General features: G+C 43.3%; 1 protein-coding gene across 2 annotated transcripts in view; it reads right to left on the bottom strand.

Moving 5' to 3' along the window:
- The window catches only part of cux1a (cut-like homeobox 1a), a 57,819-nt gene that overhangs the window by 13,886 nt on the left and 24,005 nt on the right, over positions 1–19,928 (bottom strand). For both annotated transcript variants that reach the window (XM_006795376.3, XM_006795375.3), the window contains exons 4-14: positions 17,997–18,075; positions 15,079–15,216; positions 12,680–12,803; positions 10,471–10,547; positions 9,486–9,552; positions 4,925–4,973; positions 2,584–2,688; positions 1,082–1,270; positions 800–858; positions 472–514; positions 211–307 (exon numbers count right to left, since the gene is read on the bottom strand). In XM_006795376.3, coding sequence (XP_006795439.2) covers positions 211–307; positions 472–514; positions 800–858; positions 1,082–1,270; positions 2,584–2,688; positions 4,925–4,973; positions 9,486–9,552; positions 10,471–10,547; positions 12,680–12,803; positions 15,079–15,216; positions 17,997–18,075 — 1,027 coding nt within the window. The remainder of the gene's footprint in view (positions 1–210; positions 308–471; positions 515–799; positions 859–1,081; positions 1,271–2,583; positions 2,689–4,924; positions 4,974–9,485; positions 9,553–10,470; positions 10,548–12,679; positions 12,804–15,078; positions 15,217–17,996; positions 18,076–19,928) is intronic.

Genomic DNA, 19,928 nt, shown 5'->3' on the forward strand with positions numbered 1-19,928 from the left:
GTGGTGCAAATAATTCCGCAAACATTACGAGTTAAGTATTCTCAGAGAAAGACCATCTATATGCACACAAGATTGTATGCACTTCCCTGATGACTTGAACTGCAGCTAAAGCCTCATAATCTCCCTTGACCTTCTCTCGTTTTTTTTGTTTTGTGAAAGCAGTTTGTCCGGTGTCGATGAACCCGGTCCTTACAGCAACATAAGACTTACCGCTCAGCTCGGTGTTGGCGATGCGCAAAGCGGCGCTCTCCGATTGAAGACTTCGGTTCCTCTCCAGTAACAGAACCTCCAGGGGTTTGGATGAGTCCTGGCAGAAAGGAGATCAGGAACAGAGGGGGAAATTAAAGCTTTTGACACCTCCCAGCCTCTCCTCTCAGATGGTCATGTTTACTGATCTAGTTGTGCAATTTTTGCTTTGTCAATAACTTAGTGGCTGCAACCTCAAGTCTACAGTCTGCTGCTTAGTCTTACCTGCACAGAGTCGGATGCTCCAAACTCCATAGCCTTGAGGATACTGAGAAAGGAGGGAGGAAAAAAAGCAAGCATGAGAAAACCACCAAATATACACAAACACACAGCATGCTAACTTTTCTATGTCTTTCTTTTTAATGACAAAGAGCGAGACTGACGATACAAAACTACAAACACAAAGGCTTCGCCTACGTAAGGGCACCCAATTGAGTTACCCACATTAAATGAAGAGACACATCTTCTGTTTACTGCACGTGTCTAAAGACATCAGACACGTGCAATAAACAGATCTGTACAGGACACACAAATGCCTGTGTTCACTCCTCACCTCAACTCCTTCTTCACCTCCTCATAGTCAGCTTGCTTCTGCAGCTTCTCCTCCAGCTCCTACACATTGCAAAGATGCAACAGAGACAATTAAAACAAATCAACCCTTGGATCTCAGTAGATCCTGCGTTTCTATTATTTACTTAACTCTACACAACGAAGGGTGTAAACTGGTGAATAGGGTTAAGCAAACGGGAAAAAGACAAGCTTTGTAAGTATTACTATTATAAATTAAAAGTTAAAGTGGCTTCCAACCAAAATCAGATGTTTGTTGTGTTGGTACCTTCAGAACTTCAGATTTGCTGCTAAGCTGCTGTTCCAGCTGTGAGATCTGGGAGCTGGTGGTCTCTCGGAGTTTGGTCAGGCTGGCCTGCAGTCTCTGCACATCTTCCACCAGCTGGGCAGTCTCTCTTTCTTTGGCCTTGAGCTCCGCCTCCAGATTTGAATGAGACGCCACCTCTTCCGACTGTTCCTAAAGTCCAAAAAGTTAGGCAGCTTAATCGAGTAAGTCTCCAGCCACATATAGTCTCAAGTTCTATCAAATTAATAATATCATCAATGGATGTTTTGTGTCAAACAAAGCTGATCAATATTGATTATCTTGTCAAAAGGCTTACTTCTTCAGATTCATAGTCACAGATGATGCAATCAATCACAGTCACCTCATACCAAAGGAAAGTAGATAACTTTGGCAGAACAGTAGTAGTTGTACACTAACCAAGTCCCATGTCTGCAATCTATTGGTTAAATCCAATAAATCAGATAATCCATATACCAATCACATCTTACTTCTTAAGGAAGCTTAACTGGTTACTCCAGCATCTGACCTTTAATACCAGTGACTAAAGTCTATCCATAAAGTGAGGCTTAAAGCTACAGTCACTAGGGAGACCAGGGCACGGCAATAATTACTGTGACCAAATGCCGTGAACTAGAAATCTGGTCTGCCACCACTTGCAGTCAGTTGCCATCTTTAAAGCAACTTGCATTAAGATGGTAATAAAAAGGCAAAACGAATCTTGCTGTGATCACTGTGTAACTGAATGGGTTGATATGGCAATTACATAAAATCTGTTTGTGATAATGGTGATCAACTGTGGCAAATCTATTGACATCTACATAAAACGAAACTCACATTATCTACTCCTAATCAGAATTCAGTCAGAACCTCATGGATTTGTAACAGAAATGAAAATATTTCTCCACAAATAATGATGTAGTTGCTGGAGGACAGTGATTTAAAAATGATGATGTGCACAACCTAACATATATACAGAAATATAACCAGAAGCAGGCAACCACTTGAGCCAAGCTCCCAACTGCAAAGAGACGGGCAGCTGAATTGCGTTTATTGGCACACGTTCGCTCAGACTGCCAACACATTGCAATCAATCTGTCTGTGTTTAAAAATTAAATGGCAATTATTTGCAAACCTTCACCAATCTGTCAGAGTGATGGCAGTCGGTCCGAGCTGGACTGTGTGTGTTTGGAGACAGGCTGCCTCCCACAAGGGGATCTGTGCAGTCGCCTTGCGATCAAAAGTGGTCTGCTAAAGGTCGATGGTGTTGCATGCTCAGCCTTTGGATGATCAGTTTGTTCCAGCAACGACTTGCAAAAGATTTATTGAAATCACTGAGCAACCGCCTATTTTTCCTAGTGGCAAAGAGGTTGCCACCCTATTTTTACTCTAGTGTGACTGAGCCATTAATCAGTCTGTCAGTGTAGCATAAAAAGGCCAAGCTGATCTTTAGCCTATCAATCTAGTGAATGAGTGAAACGTGTTACCGTGTTTGGGTCAGCCTTGGCCGGGCTGCTGAGCTGCTGGGATTGGTTGCTCAAGGTCAGCTGCTCTCTGACTGACTCTGTCTCTCTCTGAGCTGCTTCTGCTCGCTGGAAAGAAAAAGAAAAGGAGAAACATTCAAGGAAAATCCTGTGTCGCAGGTTCCTACAGTTAAAACACTATTAATCTAAAGTTTAACGCAGATCAGTTCTGTGTGAGTTCAGTGTTAATTTTAATGTACACGCTTTTCCCTACTCAACCCGTCTCATTTTTTCCACTAGCCCTGGAGAAAAAAATTAAAGAGCTATTTAACACATCCTTCGAGACAGACAAAATGGGAATAGTGAGCCCAAGAAAGCGGGAATAAAAGTTTTTGTTCATATGCAAAACCCCTCCCCTTTTACTCTGTTTAAAATCTGTCAAATCAGTGACCGCTGCTCATTGACAGCAAAGACGTCTGTGAAGGAGAGGAGTACAATACTGAATGCACAACACTAGCAATCAAACTGAACAAGTTTTTCAGTACACAATCTTCTATCAGTCAACTGCACTTTTTATTTGGAAAGCGAGTCAGCCCCTTTCAGTGTAAACAATGATATACTTCAGAGTGGAGGGGGCTGGAAATGCGATGTACAAATTTAGAATGACAACCAAGAGCGAACATTTCCTTAATTAAAAATCTCAAGTTATTCCTGAGCATGACACCCGCTGCCTGGTGTTTACTGCTAAAGTGCAGTGCTCCAGTAGGGAATCATCTACAACACCGGCCAACTTGCCATCATTAGGAGTTACAGGGAGCCGATTCCACAGTGTTCCTAATTGCAACCATATTGAGAGCTGTTATTGACTGGGTGGGAGTTGGACTGCTAGTTGCAAAAGAAAATCCTGTTTTCCATTTTCTTCTTATAAAAGCATATAAAAAGTCTGTGACTGAGCTGGAGGCCATGCTGTCATCCTCTGTAAACCTCAAATCAGAAGTGTGAATAGAGTGTGTGTTTGTGTGTGCGGCATTATAGTCGGAGCGTTAACCTTTAGGCTAATATTAACATTACATGCCTATGCTACCCCTTTAACCACAAATCATACTCTTGGGCTAATAATGAAAGTTAACAACAATGACATTAACAGATACCACAGGAATATTTACAACACGAGGGCAGAGGGCAGACCGGGGGGCTTATTTCAGCTGGATGGGTTTAGTAGGTGTGTAATAAACAAGCAAAAGAAACAGCAACCCTCGCAGTGATAAGCAAGCCACATCTCATGGATTCTCAATAGACAGGAATATTTCGGTATTTTTAAGGTCTATTTTTCATGTCAACAAACGCACAATAAAAAAAAGAAGAAAAAAAAGACCAAAACCACTTTTCTGAGATTCTCTCAGCAACAGGCCCACATGCTCTTTATGAGGATTAAAGAACAGTTTCTTTAAAAAACAAAATAATGTCCAAAAAATTATGCCCACTGTGACGTTAATCAAACCAAAGCACACTGTGCAAGTGTACTTATTATAACACCTTATTATAAATAATATTTATACAGCAAAGTGCTTCACATATTGGATAAAACCACACATTAAATATGTTTCAATGCCCCCGACTTACACACTTTCAAGCATATGGTCTTAAACACACCAACAACAAAAACATTTATGTGACCAATATCGTAAAAATAAAAGCGCAAGTATTTAAGAAAAAGTTAACCCGTTTAGCAGACATTTAAAACAAACCACAGATTTCTGAAGGATTTCGGAGACAATAAGGAATCCAAAGTTCAGCTGCCAAAACCTCAAAGACTCAATTTAAAGTAAACGGTTAATCAGAGATCGACTGTCGTCACGAAACACTCAAAATAAAAAGCAGGAGCCTGGCCATGCAGGACTTTGTATGCGATTCATTGAATTCAATTAAAATGAACGCTAAACCTCACTGCAATTAACATGGAGGGGTGTAGAAACAAGGCTCGGGTGCCACAATCAGCCCGGCAAAGTAAGAGATAAACAATTAAAGGACAGAAAGTCCCTATCAACTATTTTTCTGTTGACAAAGTTTTTTTTAAATGGATCCACAAAAAAATAAATGACACATAGTGGATGTGTGTTAGCACAATAAAAAAACGTGTTGGTGGTTTGGTCATGTCACATTTGTTTAGAGGATGCTAAAATACAAAATATCACTAAACTAAATTGTTTTAAATCGGTTTACCTCATGTTTGCCTCCACAACAATTTCAGCCAGCATTTGTTTTGTCTACAATTTAACAATGAAACTTATGAAGACAACTTGGACAGTGTTGCACTTAAACAAAACAAAAAAAATACTATTCAGTATTAAACCGAGCGGGCTACCTGATTGGCTCTTTCCAGGTCTGTCATCAAGATCTCAATCTCATCAGCCCTAAGAGACAGAAAAACATGTGTTGTTACTTCAGATAAATGCACAGAGGATACATAAAAAAACAAAAACAAATATGGATAAATGAATGATGACGACTCCCAGAAAGAGAGGTGCACACATTTAGAGCATCCCAGTACGGTGTCCATTAAGCTACTGTCTAAATTTCACCTTAATCCATTGATTGTGAACTCCATAACCCAAACAGCTTGTATATGTGCGCGCATACATGTATTTAAATGTGTGTGTGTCTATGAGTGTGGGTGTGCACATGTAAGCCCCTAAACCCAGGCCACACTAAAACAGAGGGATTACATTAATAGAGCTCTAAGTCCTAATACAGCAGACTAATCTGCTATGAAGCTGTGTGATTGTGTCTGACTAATGGTCTGGATGGAGGCCATGGTTCACCTCTCACTTGCTAGAGGTCAAACAGCAAGAATACATCCCCGTAATACCACCTCTCATTGGACTTTGGGAAAAATATTTTAAATAATCCCTCCATCGTGAGAGACGTGGATACCTGGCACTTTTCTGTGAACAATGAGCGGGAACTAAAGAATACAGAAGCGCAGCGAATGTTAATATTTCGTAACAACGGCTTTAACTTTCGAGTTAAACTACAATTGCCTTTCTGTTTTTGTTTTCAGCATGCGTGAATATGTTTCCCAGCACGAGGAGGCTTTGGAAATACTGACCTCACCGATGGTCTATAACGCAATGCAACGACACGGCATAAATGCGTGCGTGTTTATTTAAGACATTCCTCGCTGATAAGAATACGCGAGTGGCACTGAGTGGAAAGGCGTGAGGCACATATGTGCACTGCGCGCCCATTAAGACCTTTTGATTTTATTGCAATCTTTTGATAGTGAACCCAGTAGCCCACGCAGCTTTTGTATTTGTGTGTCACAGTATGAGAAACAGTGTTATGTCCCATAGGCTTGAGTACTACTGATTTGAATGTGTTTAACAAAACAGACACAGTTGATATTAGGTCAACATTGTGCCACAGGCAATGCAGCAAAAAGAATCAGATGTGGGTGGGAGAGCTTTTTCACTCTCCGCTTTTATTCTTTCCCTAACAGTTAAAAGGATCTAGTATGTATTTAAGCAACATAATAGTACACTACCTCAACAGCTTTTATCCCGTCTTAAGCTATAGTGTGCAGGACCCGCAAGCGCACTCAAATCGCGCACCCGCGCACACAAATGTTAAGGTCAGAGAGCCAACAAGCTAGAAAAGCTTGTAATGGAGAGCGTTTATGGGTAGTAATGCAACCCAAATACACCACCGCTCCTGCTCCAAATGTGATCATTTAATCAAAGTACAGATGCACAAAGTCTTCTTAAATAACCTTTGGATTTGGCTGTATTTGGGAATTATAAAGGCAAAGCTAGAGGCTGAGGGCCAAAGCAGATCACAGGGAAGGGATTTTCTGCATATCCTGATACAGTCAGTCAGTCAGTCAGTCGCTGGGCAGGGCAGGAACTGTCCGTGGCCCGCCAATGCACCCGCTGGAATGACTTCATCAAACACTGGAGAGTAAAAGGGGGGGTGGGTCCTTCGTGATGATAAAGTCTTATTTTATAGCACCCAAACTTATCTATAAAACACCATACAGCAGCCACAGGGAGGAGCTATAGAGTAGATACACAGCCAAAATGGAAAACGCACACGATCAGCGCACACTCAAACGCACTTGCACACACTCTTTTGTACCATGAAAGCCATTGGGTGTACCCAGTGACATCAGTGAGTACTATAGGACTTCTGAAACAAGCCCAGAGCCTCTGAGGCCCTACTGTACTTCCTCCATCTCAGACAGGCCTTTTCATCTCTTATCATCTTCTCTCTTGCTCCTCACTCAAGCGCTCCTTTTCTTTTCCACCCTCTGCCTGCCTCCATCCTTTCCCCCTCAACCGTTGCCTTCCCATCGCCCTCCACTTTTTTCACCCCCTCCTTTCATCTTTTTCTTCCTTCCACCTCCCCTCTCTCATCTTTCGCCCTCTCTTCCTCGGCCTCTGTCCTCGGTGCCAGCAGGATATTCCCCTGATTTAGATTTTCATTTCCCTCCTCTATCGCACTCTTATCCCCTCTTCCTCGCTGAAGCCTCCGGCCCCTGGCTCGCTTTTTGCCCTCCAGCTTTCATCACTCCATTCCTTTTCTTTCCTTGGCTTTCTCCACATTGCGTTTTCACAGCGTGTTACCTTGGGGATTTCAAGGAGGCTTAAAAAGAAGCTAGCTGTGAGACCGTGTCTGTGTGTATGTTGTGCGCCATTTTGTGTTGTTGTGTGCTTGGGCTGGACACCGGAAAGAAAGCCCTATTGACCGGTGCCTAATTATCGGCAATTAAACGGATTTTAACCAAAATGTTATCAAAGCCTCCTACATGCAGATAAAGCTATGCGCAAACATACAGAGGAGCCTCCGCACACTCAGCTCACACACACACACACACACACACACATACACACAAAGCATCCTGTGGGGCTGGAGATCAATATATCATTAATCTTTAACAGGGACTAAACGGGTAAAATGCGGCCAAGCCAGACCCTCACAGCGTCGACACAGAGAAGGGGGGGGCACGCTACATCTGCAGGCTCGCCTCCCGCTGAAGCTGAGACTCTCCGGGCGCTGCAAACATCGACCAAATTCTCAGGGAGTGTGTTTGTGTACGTCCACGGGTGTTTGTGAGAGTGTGTTAGTGCTTATTTTAAAAGGCAGATTACCCAAATGCAGCGAGAGGATGGGGGGGATTTGTCACGCAATGTCCTCCTTAGTGAAAAGTTCAGAGCGAGTGTGTGCGTGTGCGCGCGTTTGTGTGTGTGTGTGTGTGTGCGTGTGTACCCGCACGTGTCTGTTCGCTTGTGAGGAGAGAAGCGCATGATATGTATGTATGCGTTTGTGTTTCGAAGTGCCAAAATGTATGCAGTTAAAGGGTTAAAAGTTGTGTTCAGCCAAACACTGGCGATTTGCTCAGCCAAGCAGTAAACGGGGGAAGGACTCCAAGGACTGGGAGGGTGCAGGGTTAGAGAGGGTTTGTGTGTGCTTTAAAGCGTTGCATTAAAATTTCAGATCACAGCACGCCACATAGTCAAGGACCCTGACTGCCTCGGGCTCACGAGTGAGTGAGCGAATGAGTGAGTGTATACTTGTACGTGTGTGTGTGTGTGTGTGTGTGTGTGTGTGTGTGTGTGTGTGTGTGTGTGTATATATGTGGGTGGGCATGTGTTTATTAGCTTCTGTAAGCAAATGGGACCTACTATAAGTGTCTTTTCAAAAAGTGTTTTCTTCTGACATAAAACGAAGAGACAAGGACGCCAAAAGAAAGCGTGTAGAAATGTAGGAAGAAAAAAAAGAAGAAGAAGAAGAAGTGCAGGAAAGGGGACGGGGGAAAGAGAAAAAGCAGGGAGGGCCTTCTGATAGACTATGAAACATATTGATTAGTGCCATTACACCGTGTGCAATATCGTCCTGTGGTCTTTCCTCTCACACTCCAAAAAAAACACACCTAATGCAGGAGACAAACGACAAAGTGTGCGAGTGAGAGAGGTAAGAGGAAAAAAAGGGAAAAAAAACAGGGAGAAAAAAAATTGTGAGGAAGAGAGAAGAGGGATCGATTTGTTTTTAACAGCCAATCAATTTAACAACTCTGTTAATGGAGAGGCACAGTGAGTTTGGGGCAAGGTAAATGGGACGGTGTGGCGATGGTGGTGGTGGGGTGGCCTTAAAAGCCAAGTTGATACTCTCCCGTACTTTGTGTATGAACACAGGATGCCCTTGACCATTTTATTATCAGTCCCTCGATTTAGCCAAAAGAGCTCATATTTCAGCCAAGGTAGGGTGATTCCCCCCCTCCCCCGGAAATGTAATTTTTCAGCTTTGCGTATGCGATTCTGGTGCTCACAAGGTTCTGGGTCCTGCTGCTAACCCAGAGGGAACGAGGAGTGTGAATGTCATAAAGTGCCACTTCACAGTGCGGAGTGCTGACATGGAAAAGCTTCTGTTCTCATCCTCAACACTACTATAAGATCAATAATGATAGATGCCCAAAGCTCGACTGAAGCCATCTCATCTTACAGGTCCTATTAGAAAACATATGTAGCTTTCAATCTGGCACCTCTCTATCAAGTCTCTGATGAAATCTGAAAGCTCTTTACCCCATTAAGACATCAGGCGCCTATATAAGACTTATACGTACATATCAGGTCTTAATGGATTAAACAAAACCACACACACATCCGCGCGCACAAAACAAACTCTATTTTGATGTTTTAGTTTGGCTGCAGAATACATTACAATCCCTTTCAGTATTTACAGTGCATGGGTAATGCCGGGATTTGGAGGCTGCTGGCTGTTGTGGGAGAAAATCCAGCTGTTAGGGAGAGAAGGGGGAGTTTCCATGCAAGGAGATTCACTAAACAGGATGATTATGTCAGGAGGAGAGTATGGAGGAGCCAGAGGGGAGAAGTCACCCGCAAACACACATAGATCAGTGAGGCACGTACTTTGCTGTGGATTCCTCGTCATACTTTGTCTTCAAATCAAAGAGCTCGGCCTGAGTTGTTTCAAGTGCTGCAAAAGACGGTGAGAGACAGTTAAGGGTTTTCCTGATGCAAAGTGAGCTGAAGAAGCAGATCCAGACATGAGCGATACTTTTTAAAAGAGCATTAAAACGTGTAAACATTATCTTTGACAGCTTCTTACTGCTAAAGTCTTATTTCACACGAGAAACTTTGGCATTTCTGTTTCTCACTGATGACAGCTGAGATTTTCTTAGATCTCCAGGCCTCGCAGACACCTATTCCAGATGTGTCAGATTAACTATGAGTGTTAAACATAATAATCACCAGCAGCTGTTTTTTTTTTTCAACTCATTTTCATAATGGGTGAACATTTATTGAGAAATAGAGAGGAATAGAGGGAATCTATTATTATTTCCTTTTTTCTGTCACACAAAGGTGGATGATCACGTTACAAATGACAAGTTTTAAGTAATATAGCCGGCGTATGTGGATGTAACCCCTATGAGCCCAAAGCTCCGGTTAAATATATTCTTTTTTTCTACTTTGGGATCTGCATGATATCACTGAGAGGGGATATCCTTATATGGTCATCTCGGGAACGCAGCTTTGCCTGGGAGCACAGACGCTCCACCCACCTGATGTTTCAACCCTTCTATTTGTCAGTCTGAAGAAAGCTGGATTAAAGGGAGGTGGAAGGGAGCTAAAACAGCTTGTTTCAGGACAGCAGAATACAGGGCTTCACGGGTTTAAGGTAAACAAAGATGACGCTGAACTTTTAAATCATACAAAGCTACTCTACAAAAGTACAGGGATAAAAATATGGAACTGGAGATTAATATAATAAGTCCCCTTTAAGAAGTTTTCAAAGGCATAATAGCCAGCCCAACTACACTTTCAGTGATAAGGGCACTTTATCTAAAGGTGGGTAAACAATCCCCAGGTGTGTACAGGCTGTGTAGGCTGGTACCTGTCTGTAGGGACCGGGCTTTCTGTTCGGCCTCCTCCAACCTTGAGGACATGGAGTCCTGGCTCTCCTGGAGTTTCCTACAAGAGACCAGGTAGCAGAAAGTCACAGTCAGTCAAGAGATACTGAGTCAGTAAATTCTGAGCTCACACTTTGTGGCAACTGCGACTATTCTCTATTTTCCCACCATTTCTGAAGTGTTTTCCACCCTAAAATCCTCCCAACACAACCCACTCCTCATTAAGCAGCCCTATTAGGCAGGAATGTCTGGCCACTGGGGCACACTGCACCCAGGGGGGAGAGAGAGAGAGAGAGAGAGAGAGAGAGTGCGCAAGGCTTGACTAAGGGAGAGGGGGGAGGGGGCGACAGAAACCACAAGGATAAAATAGATTCATTCTTAGCATATAAAAAGTTGGGCTCTGCTGAGAAATTGCCACTGCGTGTAAAAACATCAATAATCTAGCACAAAGATGGTCTTTATGGCACTCTTTGATGCCCCCCTTCCCCGCCAATCTGTCTCTCCTGTCATCTCTATTTTTCTGCCCTCTACTTCATCCTTTCATCTCCCTCACTCTCTCTACCCTTCGCTCACTCCTTGCAGGATGAAATGCATCGGAGGTGCCATCCATTTACTCCCACCCCCCTTTCTCTCTCAGACACAGGAAGTCAGCTCACTGCAGACAGGAAGGGGCCTATAAAACACTGACGTACAGGAAATACAGTTGGACAATTGATCTTCTACTGTACGTCTGAAAGGGACAGTGAGCTTTAATACAGCTTCGTCAAACAAACGAGATGAATGACAGGAGGAAAACGTACTTTGTAAAGTCCATTACATATTAGTAAACTGTATACATCAACTTGAAATGAGGACTTTCATCAGAGGGATGGTGTTTTAAAGACTGCAAGCAGCTTGTAGCTTGGAGAAAATCCATAGCGTTCAGTGCGTCGGGTCTCATTCGCTTAGAATTACAGCAGAGACTGTTTGGAGTCAGTATATCATTACTAAATCTGCATGGTGAGAGTACGATTTAGTAGTAAAACTGCATATTAACATGCTTGAAGAGGAACTCCATACTGTGCAGCTGAGCATTTGTGACACGCTGAATTTAATCTGTTAATTCTGTCGGTCTCAAACTTTCATTTCATTGCTGATAAAAACGTTCAGGTCTGACGCATCCATCAGAGCTTTTTTAGCTCTTGTTCTCCCTCAGTGAAAATATGCTGCGTCTTTAAGCCCCGAGGCTGCAGCGGCTAATCACATGAAGCCTCATCACTCAGATGTCTGCACATCTCTTTTTTATTTGATTTGATTACTTCAAAATAAGAGCACACATTATCCAAGTTAATATGGGATCACAAGATAACTTAAACTAGTTACTGATTTTTGGGATCCAATGTAGAAGCAAAGGAGCCTGAGTTAGTTGTTACGTGAAACAATATTCCTGCCTCAAGTCCATTACACTTTAGGCCAAATTGGCCCTTTTCTGGAAAACGGCAGTATTAAAGCATTTTAGCCTCACTAAGCGTTTTTTTTAAATGTCCCTAAAGCATGCGGAAGTATTTTTTGAGCTTATTACTGCCCCCGTCTTCCTGTACACCTGCAAATTACACACTTTAACATGCCACACTTTACCAAAAAAAACCCCATTGTATTGAAATAAAGTAGTCTTTATCAGCAAAGCATATTTTTGTCATCAAAGGCATTTGGTAGGGCTCTCTGCTTATTGTACATTTCCAGGCACAGCAGAGGCCCATGGCAGCTAAATATCCAACACAACGGCTGAAAAGTATCTTTGTAAACAGAAAATGGGAGTGGATGGTGTCGATTCCCATCAAAGCGAGAATGGCAAGCGCCCACATGACAAAAATGCTGGCATTGTCTTTTATGCAAGTTATCTCCATTCCTACATTTGTGCGCAGGAGGAAAGCAATAAGCAACAATTTGTCGATTAGACTGATAACTACTGAAAAAAAAGAAAAGAAAAGAGCCCTTGGAGATTTGCTTAAGGAGGAATTAGTAAGTTGTGAACAGAGAGCCCTGCTAAATAAAGTCTGAAATCTTAAACCTATCATTCAAAGATAAGAATCAGCAGTTCTGCCTGAGGGCACAATGACCCAAAGCATTCAAACTGCAAAATAATGCAAAGGTTATTACTTTAAACACAGCTGCAGCAGCGCACATACGCATATAAACATGCGCAACTTTTACCTCTCCTTCTCTGCATAGTCGTTGTGTAGCTGGAGCTGCTTCTCTTGGGCCAGGTTCTCGGCTTGATTCTTCAGAGACTGCTCGTACTCGCGAATCTTCTCCTTCAAGGCCTTAATGGTCACCTCTGTGGAAGAGATTAGAGCAAAGAGGCGAGCACCGAGAGAAAAGAAGTCAGAAACGTGGGTGATCTAGATAGAAAACACAGAAAACAAACTATGGCGCTTTTCTATATATCTGATATAAAATAGCAGTGACGATGTTTTTAGCGAGGTGTTTGACCTTTGCCTAAGAAGCAGTATTTCACATCCTGCATTGTTCCTCTGTGAACACAGATGAAGACCTTGGCCCCCATCGCTCCAGTTTAATCTTTGAATCCACGGCTGCCGTAGAATATTCAACCATCACTAAGAGCAGATATGCTGCATTCATTAGAACTGCATTAGTACCGAAACCCCATAACCTGCTGCCGGCTGAGCGCTGTATGGGGCAGCCTGAAATAAATCTAACACATAACTGGAGTAATAAACAGTCCTCCCTGTGTGTGTGTGTGTGTGTGTGTGTGTGTGTGTGTGTGTGTGTGTGTGTGTGTGTGTGTGTGTGTTTCTCAGAGAAAGATATAAGTGAGTGAGACAATGATATAACGCATTGCTGCTCGCTACCTTTGACTGAGGGCTCTTAGTACTTTGTGTGTGTGTGCGTGTGATTTAAACTCCAGTCTCACTGCTCTGACACATAATCAATAGAGGAGAGTCCCCTCAGAGCCCTCTTACCCCTTAACTGCTTAACTGAACTTTAAACATTTAGGTTGCGGGGATCAATGGCCCCTGCACTCTGTGTGTGTGTATGTGTGTGAATGTGTGTGGTGTGTGTGTGTGAGTGAGAGTGTGCGGGCGGATCCGCGTGTGTGTTTAACAGGAGTGGGAGTTCCACAGTGTGTTTTGGGGTTTAAATATCCCCCATCTATTGAGGCGGGAAGGAGGGATAAAGGATGAGGGAACAGGAAAATCAATGGCAGAATGGAACCCTGCCGCTATCGAGCTGTTCCAATTAACTCTCACTGAGGAAAGGGGGATTCCAAAACATTCCCCCGTTCGCTTGCTCACTCCTCCTTTTCGACTGAAATTACACCACTTTTTATTACCGCTTCTCACTCATCTCTCCCCGCTGTTGTCAGTTTCTCCATCTTTAAGCGGATGTAGATCATTGCATTTTTTTTTTTTAATTCCTCCAACTCTGTCACGTCTTTTCCATCCTCACAGGAAACTTTTTAAATATAAACCTGTGGACATTTAAGTGTTTAGAAATTTTTTTTCACATATCTCAATGTATGTTAAAGGGGTATAAACCCGCAATGATGAGGACAGATTTCAAGTAAAGCTGCACAAAAAAGGCAGTCCACACACACACACGCAGAAAATAATTCTGAAGCAAGAGTAGAGACTTTCTCACCTTTAGTCCCCTGAACTTTAAGACATTTCCACTTTCGAGAGAGCTATAAGCTAAACCGAAAATGTGTCCAGAAACTGAAAATGTTGTGTTCATCTTGCTTCACATACTGCTCGTTTTTTTAATGAACTAAAACTACATTTTCACACACAAGCAGGACACAATTTTCCACTACACTTTTCACACACAGACTTGACAACAAGGCCACCAAAGTGTATCTGCCGATTCAATTTAGCAATGTTTTCTTTTTTAATCCATTAGAGAAAGAAAATAACTCAGTGGATAGTCTCCTCAGTTATATTTTCAAAGTTCATTTGCTGCTAACCAGCTGTACTCCAACACTTCCTATCTACAGGGATGCTGTAGTGGCCCTCCTGGATATCACTTTAGCTGCTACTCCAACAAGTCTCTCCTAGACTTCAACTACCATAGCAAATCTGCAGCAGGTGACTCAGTGAGTCCGTATTCTGCTCCACCCAGACCCTCCTGTTACTGCAATTATATGCAATCCAGGACAGGATGACTGGTCCACTGTAGGTCCAAGCTGAGCATATTGTTTTTAATTTAGTTAACATCCTTTTTTTGTAGAAAAAAAAAAAAAAAAAGAATCGCTCTACAACAGCTTTACAAAAGCTTTTCACTAAAACCCAGGTTACACAAGTTCTCTTCTCATTTTATTTTTTTAAAGTTTATTTTTAGGCTGCTGGGAAGGGGGATGGATAGCACAAGTGTAAAGAGACCAGAAGTGTAAGGAAAAGGAAATGACATGGAGTGAAGATCTGGACTCACTGCCATTAGTGTCTGTTTTTTTTCCACAAACGAGCGTCAACATAAAACACCGGAATGTGAAATTTTGATAAGTGATTAACTACTTAATTGTATGGTCTACATCTACTTCTGTCAAAGTCGGGAAAATCCCATAATGTGTGCCTGTGCACGCATCCGTCTCTAACCTTGGTTTTTAACCTCTGCAAACTCTTTGTTGTAGTCCTCCAGTGTCTCTCGAAGTTTGGTGTTCTCTGTCTCAATGTCGTGCATCCTCTGGAGCTTCAGCTGCAGCTGCTGAGCCAGCTCCAACACAGGTACAGGATCTGGTAGAGAAAACACACACCATGTTAACACACTGTAAAGCAGATCAGACAAGCAAGGGCGGCAAGGTGGTGTAGTGAGCTAGGAATAACTACATTCATGGCCCTGTGAGAGAGAGGGAGTGCTTGCCCTGGTGAAGAGTCCTTGGGCAAGGCAATGAATCTCTAGCAGCTCCAGGACAACTGTTCTGGAGCCGACCCTGACCTCTGATCCCCCTTTGGAGGATTAGTGGTTAGAGCAGAAACCAAAACATATCACAATTACCAGTCATACTGCGATGAGGGGAGAACAGTCTGACATCTTCAAATCAGAGCTTGGCTTTACTTTTAGAAATAATAATGTGGCAGTAAATTCTATTTAATGTTGGTTATTTATAATAAACCTGTTTTCAAACTACTCTCAATGATAGAAGGTTCAATACATTAGAGTAGGGATGTCCAACTCATTTTACATTGCGGGTCACACACAGCCAGGTTTGATCTTAGGTGGAACTGCATGATAAATGTGTAAAATTACAGAAAGAGTCATGATAGTTCATTGCACAGATTGTCCTGTAATTGTAAAATATAAAGTTTTTGTTAATTTACTGTAGACTCACTAGTGGCTGAAAAGCAAGTGCTTTCCTGTCATTCAATTACTTTGGTGTAGTATGAATTGCACTGGGGTAGGCAGTCTTTATCAACAGGAAAATCTTAAAAACTTGTGAAAATACAGTTTAAAGGCCGGATTCAAGTGCTCGTTGGGCCGATTCAGGCCCCCAGGCCTTATGTTTAACGCTCCTGCTTTAGAGTAAAGCAGCTTAACCTTGATGCGTCTTCATCACTGGCTTCTCACGGCCACACTTAAATACATTATTCTCACTTACTGATAATGACCTAAAAAGAAAGTCATCAGGCTCTTATAACATCAGAGCACTTCTGTGATTAAAAAAGAACAAATCAAACTTCGTACTTATAAGTCACTGTTGGTTTACCCATTCTTTCCTAACAAAACTTTATCCATAAAGTCTATTGAACGATAGACTATCAGTCTTTGTATCAAGCGACCATTGTTGAGTTAGGAGATTAACTTTGGTTTCTGTATGGGGAAAAAAACATAATGCGTCAACTGTTGGCGCAGCGGGAGAACCGGATAAGTAGAGGCACACAGTAACATAGATGAGACAAATTAACAGGAGAGATTACTGGGCTATGATCAGTTAAAGTGTTTCGCTATGATGCCGCTTGAAAGCGAGGAAGAAGAAAAACATGGGAGCAGACAGATGGACAAAGCGGAGCTGTAAAAACAGGCAATGAGAAAAGGTAAATACGAGATTAAAGAAACAGAGACAGAAGGAAGAAAGGCAACTTTCTGGAGGCATTTTACCAACATCTCTGAACACACAGCAGGGTTAACTGTCAGTGTGATGAAGAGAGGCCTGTCAGTCAGGCCAATCACATCTGATTGGTGCTCATGGGTGGCAGACTGGTGACAGGCAGCCAAGAGACGCAGGCGACGCTCATCAGCATGCCAGCTAAAAGAGCAGTTTATGTGTGTGTGTTTGTGTGTGCGTGTTTATGAGTGTGTGTGTGTGTGTTGTACAGATAAGAGGAACTGACAGCTTACAGCTGGGGGTAAGGGCTGTGTGTGTGCGCGCGCGTTTGTGTGTGTGTCTCATGTCTGACGCAGTTAGATATCTTAACTATGCTAATGAGAGATCAGCAGAGAACGATTGGGGAATTTCATGCTGATTTTGTGCTGTCAAGGTGACACGCCATGCAGGGCTTCGCTCTGACACACGCACGCACACACCTCTTCACATAAACACATGCGTTTGCTTCCAAAGTCTCACAAAAAAACATACACACAAGTACAAACACTCACTAACATAACTGTACGCCCTGAATTTGGACTCCTATCTGCTTCTGTGCCCTTGAAAAATCAACTTTCTCTCCCTCTTATCAAACCTGTGTCCTTCACTTGGACCCCCCCGCTTCAAATCAACTGTACAGCCTGTTAAAAGCAGTTTGACTGGTGGGCCACTGGTGCTGAACGCTCTCGCCAGACACCTTTAATCTAAACCAGAGCACACTGGGCTGACTAACCAGGCCTTCAGCTGATAGAAGACAGAACAAAACACACTGTTTCCTCTTTCAAGACTGCTGCATTAGTCAGGCCGGTCTGTGTCTGTGTGCGTGTATGCATCAGGCATTACATCATTGTCTCGCTGCAAGTTAAGAATAGCCCCGTCAGAGCTGGCGCTGACTTATTGGGAGCAGTACAATCCAAAGATATTACTGTAGGTCTATCCATGCGGGAATATGATGACCTCCTTACGCTATAGATGAACTCAACTCTTTCATTCCTGCATACGCGGCCCCTTCAGGGCTCCCGAGCAGCTGAAAGTCTCCTACCAGCAGCACTGTGGCTGTGTGTTCTACAGCTCTCGGTGCCGCGCAGCCCTCCCTCAGCCTCAGTGCTGCTGGATGCGACCGCTCATGTTTGTGCACACTTTGCCGCGGCCAATTGTGGGCACGCTTGTCATCCGTATCAGGACGCACCTTCTGTTAAGACCCTATAAAGGCTATACCAATGGGGATGAGGTCTCCTGGGGACATATTAAGGCGTCGCACACGCCTGGATGAACAGTGAAGCAGCACCAGAGGGACGGTGTCACACGTTTTCTGCGTTTTTCCCTGTTGCTGCTGTCTGCACGGATGAGGGAAGGTCTCCCTGATTGCAATTCCGGACTAGGGAGGAGTCTACACAAACACACTTGTATCATCACTAAGAGCAGTCTTACCTGGGACATCGATTATTTTTTTGTACACGTTCAAGAAGGCGGCCTCTGCTTCTTTACTCCTCTTACTCAAGGCATCGATCTGCAAGGAGGAAAAATAAAACGTAATTGTTAAACGTCAGTTACCATACACTCCAAAAGCAGGCACATTAATTTAACTGTGAGAGCCGTCTACATATCTGTCTATCCTCACTATGCCTTGGTATGTTGCATGAGATCGGGGCCGTCATGACAGCGGCCACGTTGGTGTTTCCTTCCCGTGAAGTCAGTTCAGCTGTTCAGCCGATGACGGATGCGTTTCGTTTGCTGTGTACGTGTGTGCGTCTATCCGTCTGTCCTCGAGTGAGTGTGCCTAAGTCCTTCAGTCTGTGTGTGTGTGTGTGTGCTGGCGAGCCTGTGTGCAAATGTGTGTGTTTGTTTCCCCTCCAGCACACTGACATCATTAAACAGCTGGCTCAGTCTTTCCAGCCACAGCAGGGGCAGATTATTCAGTCAGCTCTTAGCAGCAATACAGTGTGGATCCATTACTGATGCAGCCATTAACACAAGAGGGCACGGCATGCATTCCATCACCGATATTATTGAAATGGACAGCATTAGATTGGATCTATAAGAGATTAATTCTAAAATCATACCGGAGAGGGGAACTTTTACGCTGTTGTCAATGCTGAAACATGAGGCAACGAGCTCTGCCATAGTCTCTGTGTCACACTTCAATATGAGAAGCAGACAGAGTAGGCGAAATGCATCTGAAATCAAGTCTAAATCGAGGGAAACAGATGCCAAATAAAGACATTCAGATGGTGCTACTGTACTGGGCAGAGCTACAGCTGACTACTCTGGCTCACGCACTCAGACTAAACAGCCTGTGTTTCTCTTCCAACTCCTCCAGCACATTCACTGAGAGAAAAGGAATAAAGACAAAAGCCTATATAAGTCCAAATATAAAGTCTTCACATTCCCAGCCAAGCCAGTAGTGTAGTTGATGGGTGGTTTAGGGGTTCTTGCCACTGTAAACAGAGCGGGCTACATGTAATACTGCCTGGGCTCCTATGGGAACCTAATAAATCTCTTCACATGGCTTTGATTCATCTCTAGTTTTTTAGCCGCAAAACATCTGGCCCTGAGTAGGCTGGTGCCAGCACCCCCACCCCCCACCCCTCCCTCTTTTTTTCATTTCTCTGTGTCTTTCTCCCCGTCTCTCTCACAAATTCTCTCTCTTGTCACTTCCATGTTCTCTGACTCAGTCTTTTCTTTTCCTCAATTTGTTTTTTCCACTGTTAGTCTTTCTCACATGTTTCTCTGTCACACTTGAGTCTCTCATGCTCCTGCTCCTGCAATCTCCCTCCTCCCTCTCTCTCCAATACTAATATCTCTCGTTCTCACATCATGCTGCATCGTGTACTTTACCCTTCTTCGTGTGCTGTGTGACACTGAGCGATCAGAATCCTCAAATGCATGGCCGCTAATGGGAGATTACAGATACAGAGCACTAATACCTTTCTCACACACACCAACATCAAACCTGTCGAAATGTCCGTGCACACGCCTGTGTGTCTGTTTGTATATATAAGGGAATGTGATCAGAGACTTAAAGTCCCGCCACACAATCTCATCATAAAAAAGAAACATACAAAAACCATCACACACACACACACACAGAAAAAAAAAATTATCTGCCAATGGCACCGAAGGAAGCCAGCTGCGTGACTGTACAATGACTGGGCCAAGGTCAGTGGTACACTAGCTTTATATAGCCCAACATGGGAGGCAGGAAATAGACATTTAATGTAGGACACACCCTACAGTTAGAGGCAGGTTAACTGCAGGACCAGAGCCATTAGAAGACCACCCAGGATTTGCAAATACAACCCTGCTGTTCCAAACTGCAGCTCTTTCAACCAATCCCAATGACATCTGCTATTACATGCTCCC

The sequence above is a fragment of the Neolamprologus brichardi genome, chromosome 14 (genome assembly GCF_056152115.1).
Source record: "Neolamprologus brichardi isolate AB-2024 chromosome 14, ASM5615211v1, whole genome shotgun sequence".
NCBI classification, from domain to species: Eukaryota; Metazoa; Chordata; class Actinopteri; order Cichliformes; family Cichlidae; genus Neolamprologus; species Neolamprologus brichardi.